General features: G+C 39.7%; 1 protein-coding gene across 16 annotated transcripts in view; it reads right to left on the bottom strand.

Annotated features, from left to right (window-relative positions):
• LOC113033089 (voltage-dependent N-type calcium channel subunit alpha-1B-like) overlaps positions 1 to 27,061 on the bottom strand; it is a 321,621-nt gene that overhangs the window by 137,523 nt on the left and 157,037 nt on the right. For 13 of the 16 annotated variants that reach the window (XM_026186433.1, XM_026186426.1, XM_026186427.1 and 10 more), the window contains 6 exons: positions 12,016 to 12,136; positions 11,592 to 11,721; positions 11,247 to 11,306; positions 10,601 to 10,707; positions 9,681 to 9,692; positions 3,047 to 3,067 (listed from right to left, as the gene is read on the bottom strand). In XM_026186433.1, the coding sequence (XP_026042218.1) occupies positions 3,047 to 3,067; positions 9,681 to 9,692; positions 10,601 to 10,707; positions 11,247 to 11,306; positions 11,592 to 11,721; positions 12,016 to 12,136 (451 nt within the window). The remainder of the gene's footprint in view (positions 1 to 3,046; positions 3,068 to 9,680; positions 9,693 to 10,600; positions 10,708 to 11,246; positions 11,307 to 11,591; positions 11,722 to 12,015; positions 12,137 to 27,061) is intronic. The other 3 variants (XM_026186420.1, XM_026186434.1, XM_026186419.1) reach the window with 2 other exon arrangements.

Genomic DNA, 27,061 nt, shown 5'->3' with positions numbered 1-27,061 from the left:
AATCTATCAACAAGCTCCAACGTGTCCAGAACTCTGCTGCCCGTATTATTACTAGGACTTCTTCTACCCACCACATCTCCCCAATCCTGAAGCAACTTCACTGGCTCCCGGTCAAATTTCGCATCCATTTTAAAATAATTCTGTATACGTTCAAGGCTATTCACTCTCTCTCTCCACCGTACCTCTCTGACTTATTACAGATGAAGCTCCCATCCCGCTGCCTCAGATCTTCATCTTCTCTTTCTCTCTCTGTTCCCTCTGCTCGTCTGATCACAATTGGAGGGAGGGCCTTTAGTTGCTCTGCCCCTCGACTTTGGAATTCCCTACCCCCGGACCTCAGAAATATTAGCTCATTCTCTCTTTTTAAGTCCACCCTTAAAACTCATTTGTTTAAAATTGCCTATTCTTAAATTTCTGTATGTTTTAACTTTTATCTTCTATTCTTATCATTGTGTATATTTCCAGTTTTTATCTGTTGTACAGTGTCCTTGGGTGCTTTGAAAGGCGCTATTTAAATAAAATGTATTATTATTATTATTATTATTATTATGTTGTTTAGTTTGTGTTTGGGAGTTGTGTCCTTGGGATGAACCAGTTTTTGTAGTGGCTGGGTTTGACATGCACTGGGATGTCGTGCTTGGAGAAGATTCTCCCTGAGTTTCTCTGATAAACCTGCGACATAAAGGATGACAATGTTGATGTCTGACCATTGTTACTGTGCATCGTTATTGATCTGATGATAGCCCAGTTGGGATAACCGCATTTTTTAAGAGCTTTCTTTACATACGTGTGTTCCTTTTCTTTCCTTTCTGGCTTTGAGTAATCAAGATTCTGCAACACCATCAGAAAACATTTCCTCTATGTTTGTGTTCCAGAGTGTGGTGGGAGTCAAAGGTACTGGTCTGCATGCACGGGCTTACGATAAACTAAAATAAAATAAATAGACTTATTAAAAGAGCCAACAGTGTACACAACATTGTGTTAATGTCTGCCAGGCATGCATTAACCCAAGTCAGCTGACCAATGTGAAGCACATTAAAGCAGTCAATTAACCACAGCACATCAGCTGATCACACTGTTTAAAACTGCTACTACCCAGCTCATTAATTAACTGATTTTCTTCTACATATCTCATTGTCAAATCTCAAACTGGGCATTTGAGCTGCTGTAGCCTGCATACAGTTGCTGTTACAGAATTCCCAGTACCCCCTACAATTGCTACACTTGCGTAACTCACTGAATATCATCAGTCATGTTTTGTCACTTATCCCCACTCTGTGCTTATTTCTGCTCTCTACCACCTGCTTTCCCATATACATATATATGAGCATGTAGGAGTTAGCTCGTGCTAACTAATGTTAGCAGTTACTGTATTAGCAGTGGAGCTGGCAAAGAATCAACTAAGGGATAACTGCATCTATGCAAGCATTCAACTTGAGGTGACACTAAGGCAAAACACATGTGTAGCATTCTTTCATTTCATGGAGATATGTCACGGTCATTTAGCAAAATACTCATCTGATGCTGAAAAAACAGTCTATGCGTTTATCAGCTTTGGGCTGACAGGGACTAGTACTGACAGGGACTAGAAAGAGAAAGAGTATTTCTCCCATACTGGCTTCTTCATTGGCTCCCTGTTAAATCCAGCAACTGAATTTAAAATCCTGCTCTTCACATACAAAGTCTTAAATAATCAGGTCTTATAAGTGACCTTCTAGTGCCATATCACCTCATTAGAGAACTTCGCTGTCAGACTGTGGGCTTATTTGTGTTTTCCCATGATGCATTGAATGTCACCCTTTTCACTTATACTATGTGTTTATACAATTCTCTGTTCTCAATTTAATTATTAGTTATTATTAATCTCTGGCTCTGTACCACAGCGTGTCTTTGTCCTGTTTTCCTCCCCTCACCCCCAATTGGTCATGGAAGATGGCTGTCCCTCCCTAAGCCTGGCCTTGCCGGAGGTTTCTTCATGTTAAAAGGGAGGTTTTCCTTTCTACTGTTGCCAAAGCACTTGCTCATACCGGGTCATATGATTGTTGGGATTTTCTCTATGTTCTTTTTATCATTGTAGGGTCTTTGCCTTACAATATAAAGTGCCTTTAGGCAATTGTAGTTGTGATTTCATGCTATGTAAATAAAATTTAATTGAAATTTTCATACTGTTTCTATTCCTTCTCTGCGCAGAAGTCCATTTTGAATTAGCTTCTTTGAATCCGCTACTGACAGTTTTATCCAAATGAAATTCAAATGTGAGAACATTATCAATTCATTTACAACTAAACCATTCACAGGTTTTCTATTTTGTTCCCAGGTTGAAATGGGGAAAAAAAATCAACACGTGAGCCTTAAACTATGTTTTCTATATTCATGATTTTTTTTTAAATAAAATTACGTTATCCCTACAACTGCATACACACTGGAAGTGATTCACAGTGACGTGGCAACCAGGAAAGTAAAGGAAAATCTACAACTTCAAGTGACTATGGATGAAATAACTGCTGGCAATGCGAAGTGTGTGGGACCCAAGATAAATGTTTCTCAACTTCCAGGTGAGTCAACCAGTAAGAGTGAAAAATAAATGTTTGACATATGACCAGGTAGTAATATCTTCCACAGGATAACTAAGCACCTGGAGCCTGGAATGTATGCAAACAACAAGCCATCAGCTTCAAAGCAATGTGCGATAAACAAATTATTTCCAATCTATAGGCACCTTAGTTGGGTTATTTGGGACTTAATTGATGTTATGGGATTGAAATACAAGAAAATACAACAATGAAAAATGTCTGTACAGCTAATTGAAATGTAGTTAAGGGTTTTGGTAAGTACAGGCAGGTTTTAGTTGATGGCACTCAGACACATTACTGTTATGTTTAAAAAGACATTTGTTTCACTGAAGCATGAGTTTAATAATTTATACATGAAGCTGATCTAAGCATAAAAAGAATGGTGGTTAAAAGGGTGTATTAGGATGAGGTATAAGGTAAAATGGGGTGGAGTAGGATGCAAGTGGATTGGGGTTGCATGGGGGGTTCCCCACCTGGTCACACCTTGTTGCAATCTACTTGGGGGAGAACAGTGGTAAAACAGGGTACAAAACATTTATGGATGCTTCACATACATAAACAAAATAAGGCATATGTTTGCATCAACTGACAACAGCATAGTTTCAGAAAGAAAGAAAGAAAAAAAAATGTAACAATAGATTTTTTTGTTTGGTAGCAGTTGATAAACTATTTCATTGACAGCACATAGTGAAAACAAGAGTGAAATCGTAGGTATGATTGCGTTCTAAGTGCTATTTCTAGAGGTAGCCTTTCACTGAAGTAATACACAAATAGTAACTGTCGTATTAAAACAGGCAGCTGCTATGTCCTTGTCTGTAATATACACACAACAACTACTGAGTCGCAACCAAAATATCAAATGAAGAGATCAAATAAGAAAAACAATGGCCTTTTAGGAAATTGTCTATATAATAATAACGGCATTTAGAATAAAACTAATTAAAGAAATGTTACATGAGTCCTAAAAACTGGGTTATCACTTGCATCTGAATCCAACATTACAAACCAGTATTGCAGTTTGCTTCATCATGTTTAATGATGCAGTCTGAGTAGTTCAAGAAGGTCAAGTCACAGATTCAAAGATTTGGCCTTGGATTCAGGTTTGTTGTCCATGCGACAAGCACTTGATCAAATGAATGGTAGGCAGTTCAAGATTCATGCATGATGAGAGAATGACAGCTGACAGTCAAACAAGGCTTGGTATAAGATAGCGACAATACGGCAAAGACTGAGCAAAAACCATCCGCAAATTACTTGTTTTGATTTGACTAAACCTGCTGCAGAAACAAAAGGAACTCAATTCATAAAGACAATTTAGAATCACATCTACAGAGATATCAAGTATTTGATATTCTGTAAATGGATCAAACATGAAATAAAATGCAAGAAAAAAAAGAAAATATGACCATAAAATAAGAAAACTGGAATTAAAATTCATCCTGCTTGTCTTAAAACGGTGGCTTTCTGCATTAACAGCATTTGATCAAATGGAGAGCTTTTTACTTGTTGGTAATTATCTAATTAAACTAATTAAATTAACACACATTAGCTCCTTTATGTTGATAAAATAGACTCAATTTGACTTTAAAGTATTTCAAGCATAAAATTATGCAGTGTGTTTTTCTTTAAATCATTCAAAAGGCTTGTAAACAAACGTGATACAATATTTCTTTTAAAGCTGTCGTAGTGATCTGCAAAATTGGAAACAATATTGCTCTTGTATTGCAGTGTAGAGCTATAGGTAACTAGGTATAGGTAAGTCTCATGTGTGAGAAACTAGTCAGATTAGGTTATACGTGATTTTATTTGTATGCTGAGCTTACTTTATAATTACTGAATCCTTTCACATTACATAATAAAGAGCTTTTGAATTTGGACTGGCTGATATTCATCTAAAAAACCTACATTTAGCATTTTTTGTTGATATCAGCTGGTATTATCTCAGTTCTCTTTCTCCACAAATCCAGTAAATATATCTAATATAGTATAAACTTAGTAGTAGCATCCACATCTACGCAGTACATGAGCCAGTTATAAAAGTAAAAAATAGTAAAAATTAATTAAAAAACAGATTTTCAATTATCTTTCAGTTTATGAGCTATCGAAAGTAATTAAATTCACTGTGATAGAAGGTAAAGCTTATATGTCCTCTCCATCTTGGTTGTCTATTACCTATTCTGGGAGAGGTCTCTTCTCTTCTCAAGTTTGTGTAAGTTTTTTCTTATCTGTCCTCCTATCCCGTCTATTTCACTGTTTCTATTATTTTTACTTCATATTTTAAACCCCCCCCCAGAAAAGAATAGAATAAGTAGCTGTTTCCACAGCTAGTTTCATAAAGTTTAATTTATTTTCTACTGAAGCCAGTGATGCTCATTAGTCACTGAAAACATTAAACATTAATTTAACTAGTATTACTTTCTGAGCACAGGTCTGGAACAAATCATCCACAATGATGATGATTTAGACAGATGTCTGTCAAGGAACATAATGTACACTGTTGTGCAAAAGTCTTGAACCACACCTCACTTCTTTATGTTTTGCTTCCATGGATCCAGATTTTCTTGTAATGTTTTTAAAATGGTCTTCAGCAATAGTTTTCCAGATTTTCTGAAGGTCTTTTTTTAAGTTTTTTGTTTTCTTGGAAAGTTAGCTGCATTTTCTCCAATTTTCAGAAAAAAAACACCAACAATGACACAGTTAGGCAAAAATAAATATTATATTATCTAAATATTATTATATATTTTCACCAACAGGGTGATTCCCAAAGAGCATTGGCAACAACCTGGACACAGGACCTGAGAGATACAGCTGGCCATTCAGTTCATCCATTTACAGTTCACCAAATACTCCTAAGGAAGGAAATGCTAAATTACACAAGAACTAGACTGAATGTCCTATGGAATGATGAATTCACATGTCTATAGCCAACTGTAAAACATGTTGGAGGCTCTGTTGTGAGTTGAGTCTGCATTTCAGCCAGAGTTTTCATTATGATAATGATCCAAACCACACTGCCAGCGCAGTAAAAGTATACCTGACAGAAAAACACTAAATGGATTATCAGCTACAGCTTAGCCTTGATCTGAACATTATTTAAGCAACATGGGATCATCTGAACAGAGAATGGAACAAAAGGCAGTCAAAATCCAAAGAGGAGGGTTTTTTTTAAAATGTCCTTTAGGAAGCCTGTAGAACTATTCCTGAAAACTACAGAGAAATTAAAAGAAAGCTTGCCTAAGATGGTTAAGTGCCTCTTGACAATAAATAAAGATGTTAATACAAAAATATTGGCTTTTTGTACAAACATCATTTTTGCCTTATACACCGTATTTATATATTTATAAGTATACTGATAAGTGGGATGCAAAAGTTTGTTAATAGTCATTACTTGCCGGTATAAATCTTTGGTTGTTACAATAAAAAATGTCAGTTAAATATATCATATAGGAGACACACACAGTGTTATTTGAGAAGTAAAATGAAGTTTATTGGATTTACAGAAAGTGTGCAATAATTGTTTAAACAAAATCAGGCAGGTGCATAAATTTGGGCACCACAAAAAAAATAAAATAAAATAAAATCAATATTTAGTAGATCTGCCTTTTGCAGAAATTACAGCCTTTAAACGCTTCCTGTAGGTTCCAATGAGAGTCTGGATTGTGGTTGAAGGTGTTTTGGACCATTCCTCTTTACAAAACATCTCTAGTTCATTCAGGTTTGATGGCTTCTGAGCATGGACAGCTCTCTTTAACTCACACCACAGATTTTCAAAAATATTCAGGTCTGGGGACTGAGATGGCCATTCCAGAACGTTGTACTTGTTCCTCTGCATGAATGCCTTAGTGGATTTTGAGCAGTGTTTCAGGTTGTTGTCTTATTGAAAGATCCAGCCCCGGCACAGCTTCAGCTTTGTCACCGATTTCTGGACATTGATCTCCAGAATCTGCTGATACTGAGTGGAATCCATGTGTCCCTCAACTTTGACAAGATTCCCAGTCCCTGCACTGGCCACACCACCATATTTTACTGTAGGTAGCAGGTGGTTTTTATTTTGGAATGCTGTGTTCTTTTTCCTCCATGCATAACGCCCCTTGTTATGCCCAAATAACTCAATTTTAGTTTCATCAGTCCACAGCACCTTATGCCAGAATGAAGCTGGTTTAGCATACCTCAAGCGGCTCTGTTTGTGCTGTGGGTGGAGAAAAGGCTTCCTCTGCACCACTCTCGCATACAGCAACTCCTTGTGTAAAGTGCGCCGAATGGTTGAACAATGCACGGTGACCCCATCTCCTGCAAGATGATGTTGTAGGCCTTTGGTGCTGATCTGTGGGTTAACTCTGACTGTTCTCACCATTCGTCGCTTCTGTCTATCTGAGATTTTTCTTGGTCTGCCACTTCGAGCCTTAACTTGAACTGAGCCTTTGGTCTTCCATTTTCTCAATATGTTCCTAACTGTGGAAACAGACAGCTTAAAGCTCTGAGAAAGCTTTCTGTATCCTTCCCCTAAACCAGACCTTCCCAAAGTGTGGCGCCCGCCCCCTAGGGGGCGCGCAGAGCCATGGCAGGGGGAGGGCGCGGGATGACAAGGGGGGGAAAAAAACAAAACGCTTGGACACTGCGAGCACGGGGCGCCTACAGAAACGCAAAGCAGGAGATGAAGCATAGCTGAATATGTTTCCAAACCAACTTCATTCTAAGCCAAAGACTAGAAAATATGGTGAAGCATATCTTCCCTTTGGTTTCACCTGCACAAGTGCCGAGGTAGGTCTCCCCTGCAGAATTGGTTTTCCCTTCGTCGGGAGCAGCGCTGGGCTGTTTAAATCACGGTCAAACAGTATCTCACATTCTTGATTTTTAGTTCACAAACACTTCTTGTATTGACTAACTACTCCTGACATTTTGGAGATATACATACTATACTATACTTTATACAGTAAAGTTACAGTGGGATACAAATAATATCAGGCAGATCCTGCCACGATTTGTTCCCTCGGTTCAAATCACGGACAAACAGTATCCCACAGCTGTTTATGTTTTTAAACCTATTTTGCACAGAGAGGCATCTTTTGAAAAATGCATTGATAGCAATGTTGAATATTATTACACAGGAGAAAAAAAAACAACTACACGTAAAATAATCACACCGTGACGCCTCTGCCTTTGTAAATGGAGGGACAGTAACTGCGTGTGTATGTAAGCGTGTAAAACCTGCAGACAGTAAGATTAACAGTATTTTGTCTCTATCTGCCATTCTGCAATTCATCTTCAATCTCCGTTTTCGGTGATTCCCAACGTCGTTTACGTGTGGACGAAACAGCTGCGTTTTCAAAAATACTCGTGTAGGTGCGGATGTAGCGTAAAAGAGTTAGTAGTTTATTTTCTTACTACCTGCAATTTATCGCAGATTACTTGTATTTGCTTAATTGTTTACTAAATGTTTGAGGTGTGAAAGAAACCGCAATGGAGCAAAATATGGGTGTGTGTGGTTGGAGGATGTGTGCGTGTGTGTGCGTGTACTCTTCAGAGAACATTAAAAGAGGAGGGAAACTTACAATTGACCCCCTTAAATACTCTTTCTCATTATTGGATTCACCTGTGTATGTAGGTCAGGGGTCACTGAGCTTACCAAGCCAATTTGAGTTCCAATAAATAGTTCTAAAGGTTTTGGAATCAATAAAATGACAACAGTGCCCAAATTTATGCACCTGCCTGATTTTGTTTAAACAATTATCGCACACTTTCTGTAAATCTAATAAACTTTATCTCACTCCTCAAATATCACTGTGTGTCTCCTATATGATATATTTAACTGACATTTTTTATTGTAACAACCAACGATTTATACAGGGAAATAATGACTATTAACAAGGTTGCCCAAACCTTTGCATCCCACTGTGTACTTATATACTGTATTTCAATGTATATGTCCACATGATTTAATATAAGACATTGCACCAATTTTTATCTACGTTTAAAATATGAAGAAATAAGGCAGGCTCAAGACCTTTGCAAAGTACTGCCTATCATTTCGGTGTAGATGGAAATCATGTGACACTACAGTCACAGGAATGTCATTTAACACCTCTATTTACGAGCACGCATACAGTCACATGGTACTAGCATGCACACTCTAATCCGCATGCTACGAGCTCAATATTCTCTGACGACTACTCGTGCCCACTGGCACCAGTTTTCTTGTAATGTTAACAAGTCTCTGCTGAACAATTAATATGAAATTAATGTGATCATTCCAGTCTAACCAAAGCTGTGGCAAAACACAGTGCTGATAAAAACACCTCTCAAAGGCTCAGGGAAGATACGAGATATGAGCACTATCGTGCCATGTCCCCAAATAGCACAAATGGCTATAGAGCAAGGACCTGATGCCAAGCAACACGATACACTGCTGGAACCAGGTTCTCAATCTGCATGACGCATGAATAGCTGGTGGACCAGATGCGTGTGTCCCAAACAAAACATTACACACTGCCAAAAAGATACATTCTCACAAGCAATTTCACTACATATACTGCTTACTGCTTAAACAAAAACAAACAAACAAAAGAAAATAAAACAAAACAGATAAGGGTGGTAATTTGTCATTCTGACATTGCTGATTGTTTCCTTCAACAATCACTATTTTACAATCTTTTTAATATAACTGTGTTCTGTGTAAAATGGATTTGCCCTAGCTTCTGGCATGATTCAAAACAAGTGGGCAATTTTAACAGAAAAATATTTTTGTTTGCAGTTAATTTAATCTTACTCACAAAAGGATGCTGAAAAATGTATTGGCTTAAATTTCTATACAGTTTGAAAATTGTGTTTGTCCGGTTTCCCTCATAGAATTGTGGCCAAATACATTTCCATATAGTAAACAGGGTAGATTGTTGTTGGTGTATTAAAAAAGACAAATTTAGATTATTTGACTTTAATTTTAACTTTAATTTCTTTATACTTTGTGACCTAGATGTCAAGAAGTAAGACCGAGTATGTGAGGAAATTACTTGTTTTTGCAGTGTAAGCCATGTATGTTTTCTTTCTCACATACATACACACTGATAATGACACAAACAGGCAAGATGAGAGAGGTAGAGGAGGCATTACCCCATGAAGCTCCTTCAAAACGATAACAGGACAGAAACAGGGAGAGGATTATGTAAATTAGCACATTGTACAATATCATAACACACACACACACACACACTCTCATACACACCTCTCACACATACATAAAGAGGTCATCTGCTTTTGTAAGGTTAGTGTATGTGTATAGTGTTTGTGGTCAAGGCAAACGTTTTGGCACAGGAACAAATTTTGTGTTTCATACATTTTGCCATTTGTTTCAATGATATAGTGAAAAATAATCGCAATCATTTCATAAGCTTCAAAGAGTTCCTTGGCAAAAAACAAACAAACAATCAAATTCATGCAAAGAGACAGTACTTATAGTTATGACACCTCTTCTTTATAATTTCTCCAGTTTGCTGTGGCATGCTCAATATCAGCTTCTGGACCAAAACCTGAATAAAGGTGACTCAATCCTGCCTTATCAGTGCTCAGAGTTGATCAGTTTGTGAGCTTTTCGATTGTCCAGCCACTTCCAGTGAATAAGAAACAATTTGCTGAAATTATGTGAATCTGTACTTAGTGATAACTAAGTGGCTGAGAGAGCGTCAAACTAACATTTTGGATCCATACCTAAGAGAATCTTTAAAAAAACAGGTAAACAAGCAAAACATGAAATGTAAATGATTGTTCTTCACTTAGAAACATGTAAAAATAATTAAATGAAAACTGAACCAGTACAGTATATAAAACACAGTTTTTGCCACTATCAAAACTTGACTGTAGCTATGACTGTATATTTGGCTAACCAAAGGTACGCACTATCATTTAAATTATATGTCATCTCTCAGTGTAGTGTGGTATTTGATGTATATTGCACATAACACACCAGATTCAGGATTAACAATATCTGTAAATGTCTCATTTTATCACAGAAAGACAGAAGCTGTGGAACTTACGAAAAAGCAAATGCCACCAGTGCCCCACTGACCACTATGAAGTCCAGGATGTTCCACAGGTCTCTGAAGTAGGATCCAGGATGAAGCAATAGCCCCAGGTCTACCATCTAAACCAAGAACAGGTAATTTATGTTCTTTTGCTTATTTTGTTTAACTTAAAATTACCTATTAAAATCAACTGTTATAAGGACTTTCTTCTGTTTATACTTTTGCTGATAATGAGTATCCACTATTACAATGGTAATAGTGTATGACAAAAAATAAAAAAATAACAAAAAAATGTTAGAGACAGCAGTGTAATCACTCTCGCTGGCAGAAGAGTAAGACAAAAGTCATGAACTGCAGATTTAAATGAATATTGAAATGCGATTAAATATGGTGTTAAATTCCTCACTGACAGAACACTGTCAGATTTAAATACTGTGGATTATACATATAAGAACCATAACACAGCAGATATACTGAGTGAACTGCACTGGTCACAGTGAGGTACATTCCTGCCTCAGTATCGTATTATAGTATTACTTATTTGGTTTCTGCAAGTAAAAACTGAAATGACTCACCAGTTTGCTTCTGATAAAATATAATGAAAACACATACTAAATACAGTGAACAATAGTGAATTTCAAATGGTATTAGTGTTTACCTTGATCACCATTTCAAAAGTGAAAACACCAGTAAAGGCATAGTCCAGATATTTGAGCACCTGTAAAAAGACTCGATTATTACTGACAAAGACAACAAAGTAGAAAAGAAACTGTAGATACTATTCTGAAATAGTTCTACTTGCGTAATAATCCAGTATATAATAATCTATCATAGATGTATGGCCCCATTTTTAGGCGCCACACACAGACAAAAAATATATATAAATGTATATAAAAAACCTGACTCAGGCAGAAGAAAAGATAAGAAAATATACTTCTCTCAGTTCTGTATGAGTACAGTGGGTATTGTATGTAGTTTTATTACTGTGTACTCTGTGTCTCACATTGTTGCGGGGTGCATTAGTCCAGACAGGGTCCTCTGCTGCCAGAGCAATACTGCTCATCGCAATGACAACCAGGATGGACATCTCAAAATAACGCAGAGTCACAATATAGTGACACAACCGCCTCACCCTGAGGAAAAAGAGGCCAAGAAAAAAGAAGTAAGTACGTGCTGTTGCTTCACTGTTCTTGTCCCTTCCCACACTCCAGCAGTGTTAAAATGCTATATACAACTGGTGCCTGTCAGCACTCATCTGTACCATGAGATTGGCTTTTAGTAAGACATGCAATATGTTCTTTTTTACAGATATGAAATAAAATACCACCCAAGAGCTACACTGGCTAACATTCACAGGATGTTGTGATGGCTCAGTGTGGTAGCACCTTATAACCATATGGAGGGAGGAAGCAGAGCTCAGAACTCACGGATTGGTCTGTCCAAAGATGAACATTGAACTGTAAGGCAGGATGGGTTTAGGCCCACTTGGGCCTAGATCCTCCAGGGTCTTCTCATTTATGGGCACTGTTTCACAATCAATACTGTTCACTGCAAAGAAAGATCATCAGACCGTGATAATGCTCATTAGTGGCACTGAATATCATCATCATCAAGATCACTATTTCTGTCATATAATGTGTTTCTCAGAGCAGCATTGAAAAATGAATGCAATGTCTTTCAGCACCAACACGAGCGAGGGAATTATCTTCCACGGCACTGAAGGAACCCTGAAAATGCTGGCTAACGACAAATGTAAATTCTGCAAAAATATATAATTCATGTTGGCAAGAATGTCAATTGCAGGCAAGTAAAATTAACATTGAATCAGTGTGCAACTTTGCTACAACAATGCCGGACTCTAGAGCAGGGCGATATTACCAAAAATATTTATCACGATATACATTTGAAAATTTGCGATAACAATATAATTAACGATATAAGTGACGATATAACTGACACTAGGCAAAATACTTTACAACTCCACAACTTTATGCGTGCAAAAAAAAAAAATCAATTAAAAAAGCAGCTGTTTTTTATGTGCATTAAAGTTATATAAAAATTTAACAGTGCAAATGCAAAATCCTTGCTGACAGTTTAACCAAAAGGCATTTCCAGTGGAAATTGGCCGACATATCCTCAGCATAACCATATATATATTTAAAAAGAGGTTATACACACACAATACGGTAATATTATGTTGAAGCACAGTGCGTATCACTCCGTTCGTAGCTTAGCAAAGTCGTATTAAAACATTTTCCAGCACCGTGTACCACAAATAATCGTTTCGAATTCAGTAAACACAACCAGAATTCATACATAAGGCACATGGGATTATAAGGGGCACTGTCGATTTTCAGAAAACTCAAAGGATTGATTTTAAGTGTGCCATATTTTCCAAAAAACATGGTAATAACGACGGCCCGCTAGCATGCGCTACCAAAAATAGTGCTTTGTTGTGTATCTGACGGACGAAAGCTAAAACAGTGCGACACCACTGAAGTTGCAACATAGAACCAATTCTGTTTCATCCGTTTCATTCACCGATCCGCTTTCGCCCTTCTCATTCTCTGTTACCGGCACGCTTTTTCTGCCATTTGCGTATGAAAACAAAGGCACTGCGCATGCGGGTTTTACCCATATTCTATCACGATATTTCATTTTCTTATTGTTGCCCGACATTATGACATTGTTGCCCGGTATTACCGTGAACGGTATGGCCCAGCCCTACCGGACTCTGCAGTTTTTTCTGGTCCCCACCCAAACTGGACCATGTGTGAGATATTTGGCATGTTCTCCCAAAATTGCTGACTGTCTAAAACCAATTTGAGCTTTATTGATGACTGGAAAAGTTTCTCTGGAAAAACTGGTCTTAGGAACGATTACATCCATTTCACTTTGGATGTAGCAGCCTGCCCTCCCCCCAAAAAAAACAACAACAACAAAACAAAAAATAACAAATATCACATAACAAAAAAAAAAAAAGACTGTACAGAGTTGGGACCCGGAAGCAGAGTTGCAGAGTTACACACACCTCTCTGCAGCTTCTCTCCTCTTGTTACCACATTTAACAAACCATGTTATCAACTCCATCCCCATAGACACTATCTGCTCACAGGCCACCAAAAACAAACCAAACATCAGCAAAAAATAAATGATTTAAACATTTAAAAAAAAAAATCACAAAAAAGTAACAATATACTATTCAAAACTGCAATGAAAAAAAAACTGTTGTGGATTAACATCAGATATCTCTCTTCTAAGTCCATGTTAGTAAATTAATTAATAATTCATCAACATATTGATTTACTCTGCTTTACATAAACTGGGTTACAGCAGGATGATTATGTTAGTTTAAATGAATTAACATGCCTGACTAATACTAACTGATAGCACAGGCTGGGGTGAGGGAGTGACAGCAATCTCCACTACTCCACCTTAACCATACATCAGAGTTTTAATTAATTTTTAAAGCCTGACACTTAGCCTCGTGCATCCTGACTGGAAAACTCGAAAATCTGTTTTTAGTTGTTGTCTATCTATTGTCCGCCTGGTCCACACTCAGAGTTCATATCTGATTCTATCTGATTTCTATCTGTCTTTCTCCAGCTGATCTTCAGTAATTGCTTCCTACAACTCAAAGATGTCATGCCATTGCGACATATATCTTAATTTTAAATATGATCAACCTATATCTATTAATGGGCTACGTACCAAAGGCCTTTAAGCTGGGAGTAACTCAACCATTACTTAAAAGGCCATCACTTTATCCAGCTAGGGGCCAATTTCCAACCTTCCTTTTAATCTCAAAAAATCTTTAAGTAGTTGTAAAACGGATAACTGATCATCTTTAGAGAAATTGTTTATTTGAAGAGTTTCACTCAGGTTTCAGAATTCATCACAGTACAAAAAAGCATTAGTAGGGGTTATAAATGATCTTCTCATGGCCTCTGGCAGTGGCACGTCTCTGTGCTTGTCCCACTGCTCAGTGCAGAATTCGATACTGTTGACCACAATATTTTGTTACAGAAATTAGAGCATACCATAGAAATTAAAGGCTGCGGTGGTGTCAGTCACATGTAACAGGCTCAGAATTTTTCATTTAAATATATAGTCCTCTTCAAGCATTAAGTTTATTTCTGGAGTTACTCAGGGTTCCATGCCAGGACCAATATGGTTTACATTATGCATGCTTCCCTTAGGGAGTATCATTAGAAAGCATATACACACACTGCTGCTGTGCAATTTTATCTTTCTGTCTTAGGTGCACCAGCGCAAAAATTAGGTGCACCTAAATTTTTCAACCACATCACTTAACAACGCAACTTTAGATGTTCATTTTTTTTAAAAATTGCTGTCCTTACTGACAATATTAATTTGTAAATGATTAACTAACAGTCTTGTCAACACAACGTTCTTTATTTGGAGCACATTTCTACAAGGAAGATAAATTACCGTATTTTTTGGACCATAAGACACACCGGATTATGAACTTTAGTCCACTCATTCTTCTTGCTTCCTCCACTTCTATACCATTGATTCATGAATGTTGAATTCTCTCGCAGCTGCTTTATTCTCATGTTCTACTTAGTGACTGATAAGAGTTTGAAATCCGCTTTGTAAGCATGTCTCTTAACAGGTGCCATTTTTGGGGTGCACAATAAACAGAATATAGTAATATTATGTTGAAGCACAGTACGTATTAATCTGCGACGCTCCTGACTACAGTAGCCGTAATGCTCCAACAACGTAGGATTTTTTTTTGTCGAACCATTGAGAAATTAGGTTGTATTTCCGACCAAATTGGTCGCATTCTAGAGCCCTGTATAGCGTCAAATCAATCATAGAGCACTCCACTCTTGGCCTGCTGCCTTATATGTGGTTTTTAGGTTATTTAAAGATAGAATGGAAGGCAAAGCCTTCAGTTTTTAGGCCCCTCTTCTCTGGAACCAGCTCCTAGTTTGGCTTCGGGTCACAGAAACTCTTTCTACTTTGATGATTAGGCTTAAAACTTTACTTTTTGAAAAAGCTTGTAGTTATTAGATTACCCTAAACCCTCCCTTAGTTATACAGGGAGTGCAGAATTATTAGGCAAATGAGTATTTTGTCCACATCATCCTCTTCATGCATGTTGTCTTACTCCAAGGTGTATCCGGTTGTTCAGTCTGACGTCACTAGCAGTGTCTGGGTCTAAACTCCGCTGCAGGTCCATATATCAAACGACCACTATGGCATTACTGAGAGTTGAAAAACTGTCTAAAGTCTTTCATCTTTAATAAAATGATCAGCGTTCTGCTCTACCAGGTGTAACAATTGAGTTTAACATTCAGGCATCCATGAAAACGGAATTTATGACATTTAACGGAGTTAGAAGTTAGCAGGGAGTTAGCTCGCTAGCTTCTATCTAAATACAATATAGCATGTCCTGACTGCGGGGTTTTGGAAACAAATTAAAATGTACAGCTCTGTTATCACTTCCAGCATAAATGAAGACAGGAAACTAAACAGCAGTGACGTTTGTAGGGTTACTGAAGTTGGGCTAGCTGGTATATAATGATGTGCTACGTGACCGCTAGCGACACAGCTATGTTAGCATAATATAAACAAGCTAACTTTTTTTCCACTCGATAAAAGTTACCGTGAGTGTTCTCGGTGGTCAGGAACAAATGTAATCGCATGGCAGGATGCTGTAAAAGGACCAAACTTCAGCCAGGAGAACAACTGAGTTAATCCATCCACAATACGAGGTTAGTCAGTCATATACTGCTGCATGGGCTGGGCTGTAGTTACATCCTAAGGTTTTAAAAACTGAGCTTAAATAAATGATTAGCAGTAATAAAAGCCGAGGGAGGTCAACAGTGATCACTGACTGTTTTAGGAGCTTTTTGAGATCAAATATAAGAAAATACATAACATTAAACATGTTAACAACACAAAAGCCATATTAAACGCAGACTACTTTAGACCCGGAAGTAGGATTTGTCGCGTCATCACTGAACAACCGGATAGGCTCGAAAGCCTACTACCAATAAAGCATATTAGGTGATGTGCATCTCTGTAATGAGAAGGGGTGTGGTCTAATGACATCAGCACCCTATATCAGGTGTGCATAATTATTAGGCAACGTCCTTCCCTTTGGCAAAATGGGTCAAAAGAAGGACTTGACAGGCTCAGAAAAGTCAAAAATAGTGAGATATCTTGCAGAGGGATGCAGCAGTCTCAAAATTGCAAAGTTTCTGAAGCGTGATCATCGAACAATCAAGCGTTTCATTCAAAATAGTCAACAGGTTCGCAAGAAGCGTGTGGAAAAACCAAGGCGCAAAATAACTGCCCATGAACTGAGAAAAGTCAAGCGTGCAGCTGCCAAGATGCCACTTGCCACCAGTTTGGCCATATTTCAGAGCTGCAACATCACTGGAGTGCCCAAAAGCACAAGGTGTGCAATACTCAGAGACATGGCCAAGTTAAGAAAGGCTGAAAGACGACCACCACTGAACAAGACACACAAGCTGAAACGTCAAGACTGGGCCAAGAAATATCTCAAGACTGATTTTTCTAAGGTTTTATGGACTGATGAAATGAGAGTGAGTCTTGATGGGCCAGATGGATGGGCCCGTGGCTGGATTGGTAAAGGGCAGAGAGCTCCAGTCCGACTCAGACGCCAGCAAGGTGGAGGTGGAGTACTGGTTTGGGCTGGTATCATCAAAGATGAGCTTGTGGGGCCTTTTCGGCTTGAGGATGGAGTCAAGCTCAACTCCCAGTTCTACTGCCAGTTTCTGGAAGACACCTTCTTCAAGCAGTGGTACAGGAAGAAGTCTGCATCCTTCAAGAAAAACATGATTTTCATGCAGGACAATGCTCCATCACACGCGTCCAAGTACTCCACAGCGTGGCTGGCAAGAAAGGGTATAAAAGAAGAAAAACTAATGACATGGCCTCCTTGTTCACCTGATCTGAACCCATTGAGAACCTGTGGTCCATCATCAAATGTGAGATTTACAAGGAGGGAAAATAGTACACCTCTCTGAACAGTGTCTGGGAGGCTGTGGTTGCTGCTGCACGCAATGTTGATGGTGAACAGATCAAAACACTGACAGAATCCATGGATGGCAGGCTTTTGAGTGTCCTTACAAAGAAAGGTGGCTATATTGGTCGCTGATTTGTTTTTGTTTTGTTTTTGAATGTCAGAAATGTATATACTACATATATACACACACACATATATATATATATACATATATACATACATATATATACATATATACATACATACATATATATACATATATACATACATACATATATATACATATATACATATATATATACATATATACATATATATATACATATATACATATATACATATATATATATATATATATATATATATATATATATATATATATATATATATATATATATATATATATATACATATATATATACATATATATATATATATATATATATATATATATACATATATATATATATATATATATATACATATATATATATATATATACATATATACATATATATATACATATATACATATATATATATATATATATACATATATATATATATATATACACACATATATATATATATATATATATATACATATATATATATATGTCGGTGGGCAAGAGACTAGTGATGGGATTTCCGGCTCTTTTTAGAGATCCGGCTCTTTTGGTTCGGCTCACTAAAAAGAGCCGGCTCTTTCGGCTCCGAACCGGCTCTTCAGGTTGTTTTGTTGCTTTAATTAATTTATTATTAACAATAATATAAAATTATGCACAAAAGGAATTACTAACGTAAAAAGTGGTTTTATTTATATATGTTTATATATAAATATATGCGGTGGCCCCTAGAGACAAAACACGTACAAACTCCAAAACACATTTCTAGCATGAACTGAACTTCCAAAGCAGAGCTACTAGATCACTTAAATTACACAATTGAAAGCATGTGTGTATTGTTTGTGTATTTATACACAGGCACTCATATATATATTCAAATAATTTTAAAAAAAGTTCATTTACCTGTTATTACCACACACCAAATCCGGTCGTTGGTACTTGCTGGCTTGTGTAGCCACAAGATAACAAAGGCTCAACACTGCGCCCAGCATCCTGGAGCACTTCTGTTGTCTTTTGTACGTGTTTTGAGTTTTTATGTGCTTCTGAGTTTTTATATGCTTCTGAGTTTTTACGTGCTTCGGAGTTTGTACGTGTTTTTACGTGTTTTGGAGTTTGTACATGCTTCAGAGTTCGTACGTGATTTGAAGTTTGTATGTGCTTTGTCTCTAGGGGCCACCGTAAATATACTTTTATTTATTCACTCCACATAAAATGTAATAAATAAATCATATAATACAAAAATCAACTATTCACATTTCAAGTTTTAACTATTTAAATTTTCAGCTTTTTCCTTTCACAAATTTAAAGTGAAAAGAACACAAAACACAGTAAACCACAACACAATTAAATATAAATTATAATATGAAAACTAAAAGAACATGCATATTCTCTGTCATATGGACCTGCATGAATAAACTTTCTCAATCCTTTATCATCTGCAACCGAAAATAGTTGTGGATGATTACTATACCTTTCTAATGTTGTTGTCCCTGCCTCTCTTTGGCTACGTTCACACTGCAGGCAAAAGCGCATCAAATCCGATTTTTTTGACCCTATGCGACCCATATCCGATCATGGTATGACAGTGTGAACGGCACAAATCCGATATTTTCAAATCCGATCTGGGTCACTTTCGTATGTGGTCCTGAATCCGATACATATCCGATGTTTCAGAAAGCGACTGCTGTGTGAACGGTCAAGTCGCATTAAATCCGTCTTTTACGTCACTGACACAAGACAGACGCCAATTATCAGCACCGGAGAAGCGGCCGATAAGACATCGCGAATGCTTCCTGGCCACCCGGTGAAACTGCTGGGAAGACAGCGTTGGAGAAACGTGAACATTTTATTTGTACTGTATAATCTGCAGATTCTGACAGAAATCTGCAACTATCCTTTGAAGCACCGCTCCTCTCTAAAACAGCAATAAGGATAATTATTAGGTTATTTACATTATTATGTAAATAACAAAATAACTTAAAGCAAAAATTGGGAAACGTGAAGTCCGAAGTCTTTATATTAAGGGCCATCAGTCAAACAATATTGTTTGCTCTGGGTCTAAACAGAGCGCGTTGTGTGACATCTTCTTTTGCACATGCGGGCCGCTTTGAGCGTTCACACTAGAGCTCGTTTGCTGTCGCATTTTATTTGTAGTGTGAACGAGCAGACAAAAAATTCGGATTTGATCAAAAAATCGGAATTGAGCATTAAGACCTGCAGTGTGAACGTAGCCTTACTCTCTCTCTGGCTCTGTTCCTGTGCTACTGAGTGTAACTACCGCCCCTCCCCCCTCTGCCCAGCGTAAAGCACAAGGCTCGCGTGCAGAGTGAAGCGGAAAAAAAGTGCGAGAGAGAGGCTGAGAGAAAAAAAAAAAAAAACAAACCCATGTGACGGCTCGCGATAAGGAGCCGGCTCGCGTCGTTCACGTCAAAGAGCCGGCTCTAAGAGCCATTTCGTTCGCGAACGACCCATCACTACAAGAGACGAAAACAGGGCGTTGTTGGAATGCTACTATGCAAGTAACCCCGGCGGAAGGGGCTACATGAATAGGATGAGGGACCTATGGATTCTTCGATACCCAACATCCACAATGACGGCGAAACAACTAGTAGCTCAGTGTTCCAACATTCGAAAGAAGGGACTGCTCTCACAGCTAGAGATTGACGAGGTACAACACAAATGCTACGGCAAGGAGGAGTCAGGACGCCAGGTCAGGGGGGAGATATCATCACCCCCACCCGAGATTGGGTACATAGCCCCAAGTGCGATAGGAGAAGGATCGTTGAGTGCGAGAGGAACTGACCTGAAAAATAGGATCATGGCCAAGCTTGAAACCTGGATCCCGCGTAGCCGGTTACCAAGATTACGTGAAGTTCCCTCAGAAGGTCTGCTAGATGATGTTAATGCAGCACTACGGGCAATACCTACAACCACGATTACCGACACTAACAAGCTGATCTACAATACGGCAACAGTGATCAGTGAGATGCTTGGCTACAAGTTGAACAGCGACAAGGGGCAGTACCCTCCATGGAGAAGGAGGCTAGAGGGCAAGATCAAAGTAGCACGGAGGGAGGTTAGCCAACTAACGGAGTTGCAGAAAGGTGCGACAAATAAGGTGCCTAAGAAATACAGCAAGCTGTCCATACCTGAGGCCTTGGAAACTGCCAAGCAAAGACTCACAGCCTTGGCCAGCCGCTTGAGGAGGTACACCAGAGAGATAGAAGGCAGGAGAATAAACCAGCTGTTCTCCACAGAACCAGCAAAGGTGTACACCTTTGCTGGTTCTGTGGAGAACAGCTGGTTTATTCTCAGTGGCAAGGGAACAATAAGAGAACAGCACCACCAAGGCTGGAGACGGAGCAATACTGGAAGAGCATATGGGAGAAGGATGCAACCCATAACGGCAATGCTCAGTGGCTAGAGGATCTGAGGGCAGACCACAGCGACCTCCCTGAACAGGGTCCAGTAACCATCACAGTGGCAGATATCCAAGAAAGGGTCTCCAGTATGAAGAGTTGGACAGCACCAGGGCCCGACATGGTTCACGCCTACTGGCTGAAGAAGCTGACTGCACTCCACGAGCGTCTGGCAGCACAAATGAACCAGCTGCTAGTTAACGAGAGACACCCGGAATGGCTAACTGAAGGCCGGACGGTCCTGATCCCCAAGGACCCCAAGAAGGGACCGGTCCCCTCCAACTACCGACCAATAACCTGCCTCAGTACTACATGGAAGCTCCTGTCAGGCATCATATCGGCTAAGATGAACAGGCACATGGGTCAATACATGAGCGGGACACAGAAAGGAATTGGCAAGAATACCAGAGGCGCAAAACACCAGCTACTGGTAGACAGAACAATCAGCCGAGACTGCAAGACCAGACTGACCAACCTGTGCACTGCCTGGATTGATTACAAGAAGGCCTATGACTCAATGCCCCAAAGCTGGATACTGGAATGCCTAGAATTGTACAAGATCTGCATAGGCCTGAACCCCCTCAGTGAGATCATTAACAAGACTGGCTACGGATACCGACTACGGAACGGAGCATCCAAGAATACATTAGGAAGATGGCCCCAACTGACCGAGTGCTCAGTGAATACCTCAGGCAGCAGAAACCCAAGAAAGAGGAGGGAGACGAGGAACCATCATGGAAGGACAGGCCCCTGCACGGTATGTACCACCGGCAGATAGAGGAGGTGGCTGATATCCAGAAATCCTACCAGTGGCTGGACAAAGCTGGACTGAAAGACAGCACAGAGGCACTAATCATGGCAGCACAAGAACAAGCTCTGAGCACAAGATCCATAGAGGCTGGGGTCTATCACACCAGGCAAGACCCCAGGTGCAGGCTGTGTAAAGATGCCCCAGAGACAATCCAGCACATAACAGCAGGGTGCAAGATGCTAGCAGGCAAGGCATACATGGAACGCCATAACCAAGTGGCCGGCATAGTGTACAGGAACATCTGTGCCGAGTATAACCTGGAAGTCCCGAGGTCAAAATGGGAGATGCCCCCAAGGGTGGTGGAGAATGACCGAGCTAAGATCCTGTGGGACTTCCAGATACAGACGGACAAAATGGTGGTGGCTAACCAACCGGACATAGTGGTGGTAGACAAACAGAAGAAGATGGCCGTAGTGATCGATGTAGCGGTTCCGAATGACAGCAATATCAGGAAGAAGGAACACGAGAAGCTGGAGAAATACCAAGGGCTCAGAGAAGAGCTCGAGAGGATGTGGAGGGTGAAGGTAATATATATATATATATATATATATATATATATATATATATATATATATATATATATATACATACATAAACACCCAGCACGCCCCTGCGGGCGGTTTATCCTTCAAGCTCGGGTCCTCTACCAGAGGCCTGGGAGCTTGAGGGTCCTGCGCAGTATCTTAGCTGTTCCCAGGACTGCGCTCTTCTGGACAGAGATCTCCGATATATATATATATATATATATATATATATATATATATATATATATATATATATATATATATATATATATATATATGTCTACGTTTTGAGGTTTAAGAAGGTTTTTACCACAGACCTAGCTCAGCGGAGGGACAGCAGCAATCTCACATGGCTGAAGATCGCTACTGCCCTTGATCCCAGGTTTAAAGACCTTAAATGCCTTTCCAAAGATGAAAGAAGAGAGGTGTGGGCATCAGTACATGACCTTCTGATGTCAGAGACGGATGCACACCAACCATCTGCTCAGACAACAGAGGAACTCTCACCAAAGAAGAGCAAGATGTCCATCTGCTTGCTGGGTTCTCCTAATTCAGATACAGAGGAAGAGGATGATGCTATAGACTGCTGTCTGAATCTGTACAAAGCAGAGCCCAAAATTGACATAGGAGAGTGTCCACTACAGTGGTGGTTAAAGAGAGAAGGAGCACATGCCAGGCTGGCACCTATTGCACGCAAGTACCTGTCAACCCCTGCAACTACAGTGCCTTGTGAGAGATTATTCTCACTCTCAGGTCACATCATTCAAAAGAAGCGTGCTTCTTTGTCATCAGACAATGTAAACAGAATAGTCTGCCTCAGTAACTGGCTGAGTGCAAAGAAGGACTAAGCCAGATCGCTCCTTTGAAGTGAAAAATGTTCAACATTCTGGGTTTTCAGCCGTGTCTTTTTGTGTTTTAAATACTGAGTTTTGTGGACCCTTTATTGTTATAATATTCACTTTAACCTGTAGGCCTGGGTTCGGTCACTGTTGATGGCCTTAAAGGTTTTTTGTAAGTTTTCACTGTGTTAAAGATTGATGAAAACTATTAAAATTCTCTTTGAATTTCAGCATACATTCTTTGTGTTTATTCAGCATTTACTTCATTGTGTTGCATAAATGTCTGTTACAATCTTAAAATATAAAGAATAAAAAAATGTAATTGGAGCCTGGCTATTAATCAAGTAATTGTGATTAATCGCAATTAATGACAGAAAATTGTGAGATTAGTTAGTTAATTTTTTTAAATCTATTGACAGCACTAAAAAATACATCACCTGGATCACCTGTTGAGAAAGAAAAGAGAAAACAAGCAAAAAAAGAGAGCAATATAATAAACAACATCATCGCGATGATCTATGTGAATATAACAGTAAATACTAAATATTGAATATTATTGCAGCACATAGGATTGACAGCGCACAGTGTGCTTTGAGGTAGAGGCCAAAAAGGGTGTAGTTTGTGTCTGTGAGCACCCGTGTGTACACCTGTGAGCATGAGCGCGCTTGTATTTAAAAGGTTCCTTCATGTAATGATCTGCTAGAGGGTGTGGGGGGCCATAGCCCCATCCTCCAGGGCATGAAGCAGGTATGGAGGAGATCCAGGCTCCAGACATCCAGAGGCCCTCAGAGCACAAGAGACCGAGGAAGATCAATGTAGGGGCAACCATGCCACTCTCCTGGAAAGAGCTGAGGAGAGCCCCAGATGAGGAGTCACTCAGCAGCCACGGAGCAGAAGCCAGGGGGGGTTGCAGTGACGGGCTCGTGAGCTCCGACGGCAGCCAGCTGTGCCAGCGTGGCCGAACCCCAGGCCTAGAGGCTGAGGGTACCCCACCCCCGAAGGGGCCTGAGCGAGCCCCAGGCTCCAGGCCCCAACAAGCAGCCACCAGGAGTGAGCCGGTGCGTGCCTGGACGTCCATCCCCGGACACAAAGAACCACCAATGCGTCTGTCACTGGCAGGGGGAGTGGTGGGGGAAGATAGGCCTCTATACCTTGGAGGGCTTGAGATGTCCCTGAGCTTCTGTATGTTATTGTAGGATCTATCCCCCTACAATATAAAACTCCTTGAGGTAACACTTGTTGTGATTTGGCTCTATATAAATAAAAGCAAACTGAATTTAAAGTTGAGTTTCTTTTTCTCGTGTATGATACCAAGTGTACTGCGTATCACACTATTTTAGAGTTCTTCACTAAAACAAAAAGAAATCAGCTAAATACCCACGTTAATTTATTTGTTCACATTTCAGATTTCTTTTCATTTCATTTTCTGGCTTATTTCTTGTCTCTTTAACACTCAAAATCAGTGACAAGAGTTAAGAAAGAATATGTAGCTAATATCCTTCAACTGTGAAAACTAAACCATTTCATTGTGGGCTCCTCCTGTGCAACAAAACTACTTCCAAGAGAGCTTCAAGCCATAAAGAGCCAGAGCTAATATTAATTTCAAAGACACAACCCCTGGAAGAGCTACATCTGACAGGGACTTTTGTTTAGTTTCCTGGGGATGTTGTGGTATTTTTAAAATCAGATTTAAAAGCCCACAAAGAACCATACAAAATTAGCATTGGTAACAACTGAACTAAACTTAATCATATACAGTGGCTTGCAAAAGTATTCGGCCCCCTTGAACTTTTCCACATTTTGTCACATTACAGCCACAAACATGAATCAATTTTATTGGAATTCCACGTGAAAGACCAATACAAAGCTGTGTACACATGAGAAGTGGAACGAAAATCATACATGATTCCAAACATTTTTTACAAGTAAATAACTGAAAAGTGAGGTGTTTGTAATTATTCAGCCCCCTTTGGTCTGAGTGCAGTCAGTTGCCCATAGACAGCTGCTCTGTGACAGCCTCAGAGGTTGTCTAAGAGAATATTGGGAGCAACAACACCATGAAGTCCAAAGAACACACCAGACAGGTCAGGGATAAAATTATTGAGAAATTGAAAGCAGGCTTAGGCTACAAAAAGATTTCCTAAGCCTTGAACATCCCATGGAGCACTTTTCAAGCGATCATTCAGAAATGGAAGGAGTATGGCACAACTGTAAGCCTACCAAGACAAGGCCGTCCACCTAAACTCACAGGACGAACAAGGAGAGCACTGATCAAAAATGCAGCTAAGAGGCCCATGGTGACTCTGGACGAGCTGCAGCTCAGATGGGGGAATCTGTCCATAGGACAACTATTAGTCATGCACTGCACAAAGTTGGCCTTTATGGAAGAGGGGCAAGAAGAAAGCCGTTGTTAACAGAAAACCATAAGAAGTCCTGTTTGCAGTTTGCCACAAGCCATGTGGGGGACACAGCAAACATGTGGAAGAAGATGCTCTGGTCAGATGAGACCAAAATGGAACGTTTTGGCCACAATGCAAAACGTTATGTGTGGTGGAAAACTAACATTGCACATCACTCTGAACACACCATCCCCACTGTCAAATATGGTGGTGGCAGCATCATGCTCTGGGGGTGCGTCTCTTCAGCAGGGACAGGGAAGCTGGTCAGAGTTGATGGGAAGATGGATGGAGCCAAATACAGGGCAATCTTGGAAGAAAACCTCTTGGAGTCTGCAACAGACTTGAGACTGGGGCGGAGGTGTCCGATGCCATGATGGCACCGGTTCTGACATAAACGGTAGTAACCAGACCGAAAAGCAGCGCACATTTCGGTGCTTTATTTCGGTGCTTTTTTTCCCTGAGCTGTGATACACTTTAGATTCTAGCCAATCATTTTACGTTTCCGAGGATAGTAGGCGGGGCCAGGTACGTACGTTCTGTTAGAGCAGAGCTACAGATTAAAAATGTCCAAGGCGAAGCGGTCAAAAGTCTGGCTGTACTTCATAGCAAAATATGCAAACTCAGCAGCCTGCAACAAGTGCTTTAAGCTGATACTGGGATACTGTCAAAGGAGGTAACACCTCAAATCCGATGAAACACCTGGCAACGCATAGCGTTTTTTTTAAAAGCCCAGAAATGCGCCGTATTTGATAGCTTGCTGCGAGACCTCGCACCGAGCGCATCTACTGCGGGCGGGTTGCCTGTTATGCAACATCCCCCAAAAACACGAAGAGGAGAGTCCTGGCCCCTAGCCCTGCCAGTGTAGCAGAAATGATGACGGATGATGGTGGCAGCAGCCGTTCTTCTCTGCGTGAGTAGCTAATTTACGTTGAGTAGGCTAACCACGTTATTACATTAATGCATGTAAGGTGAACTAGCAAACATCATCATAGCTACATGCGGCTGTCTTCTTGTTTGATGGCAGATACTCCCTTCACCCTGGCTAAAAAGGCTAAAATGACCAAAGAAAAAGTGGAAAACAGTTAAACATGAGAGGTTTAGGACAAAGTTTGTGTTTTTTCCATTGTTTAAGCACTGCTTCCAGCCAAGAGTGATACCATATATGCCCCATAGCTGCAGAAAAGGCTAACATTGTTATATTTTTACAAAAAACAGCTGAACATGAGAGGTTTTTGGACCAATTTTGTGTTCTCCATTCTTTAAGCACCGGTTTGAGCACCGTTTGAGCACCGGCACCGTTTCAAAAGTACCGATTTGGCACCGGTATCGGATA

The sequence above is a fragment of the Astatotilapia calliptera genome, chromosome 12 (genome assembly GCF_900246225.1).
Source record: "Astatotilapia calliptera chromosome 12, fAstCal1.2, whole genome shotgun sequence".
NCBI lineage: Eukaryota > Metazoa > Chordata > Actinopteri > Cichliformes > Cichlidae > Astatotilapia > Astatotilapia calliptera.
Note: the sequence above shows the minus strand (reverse complement) of the source record. Positions and strands in the feature narration are given on the sequence as shown.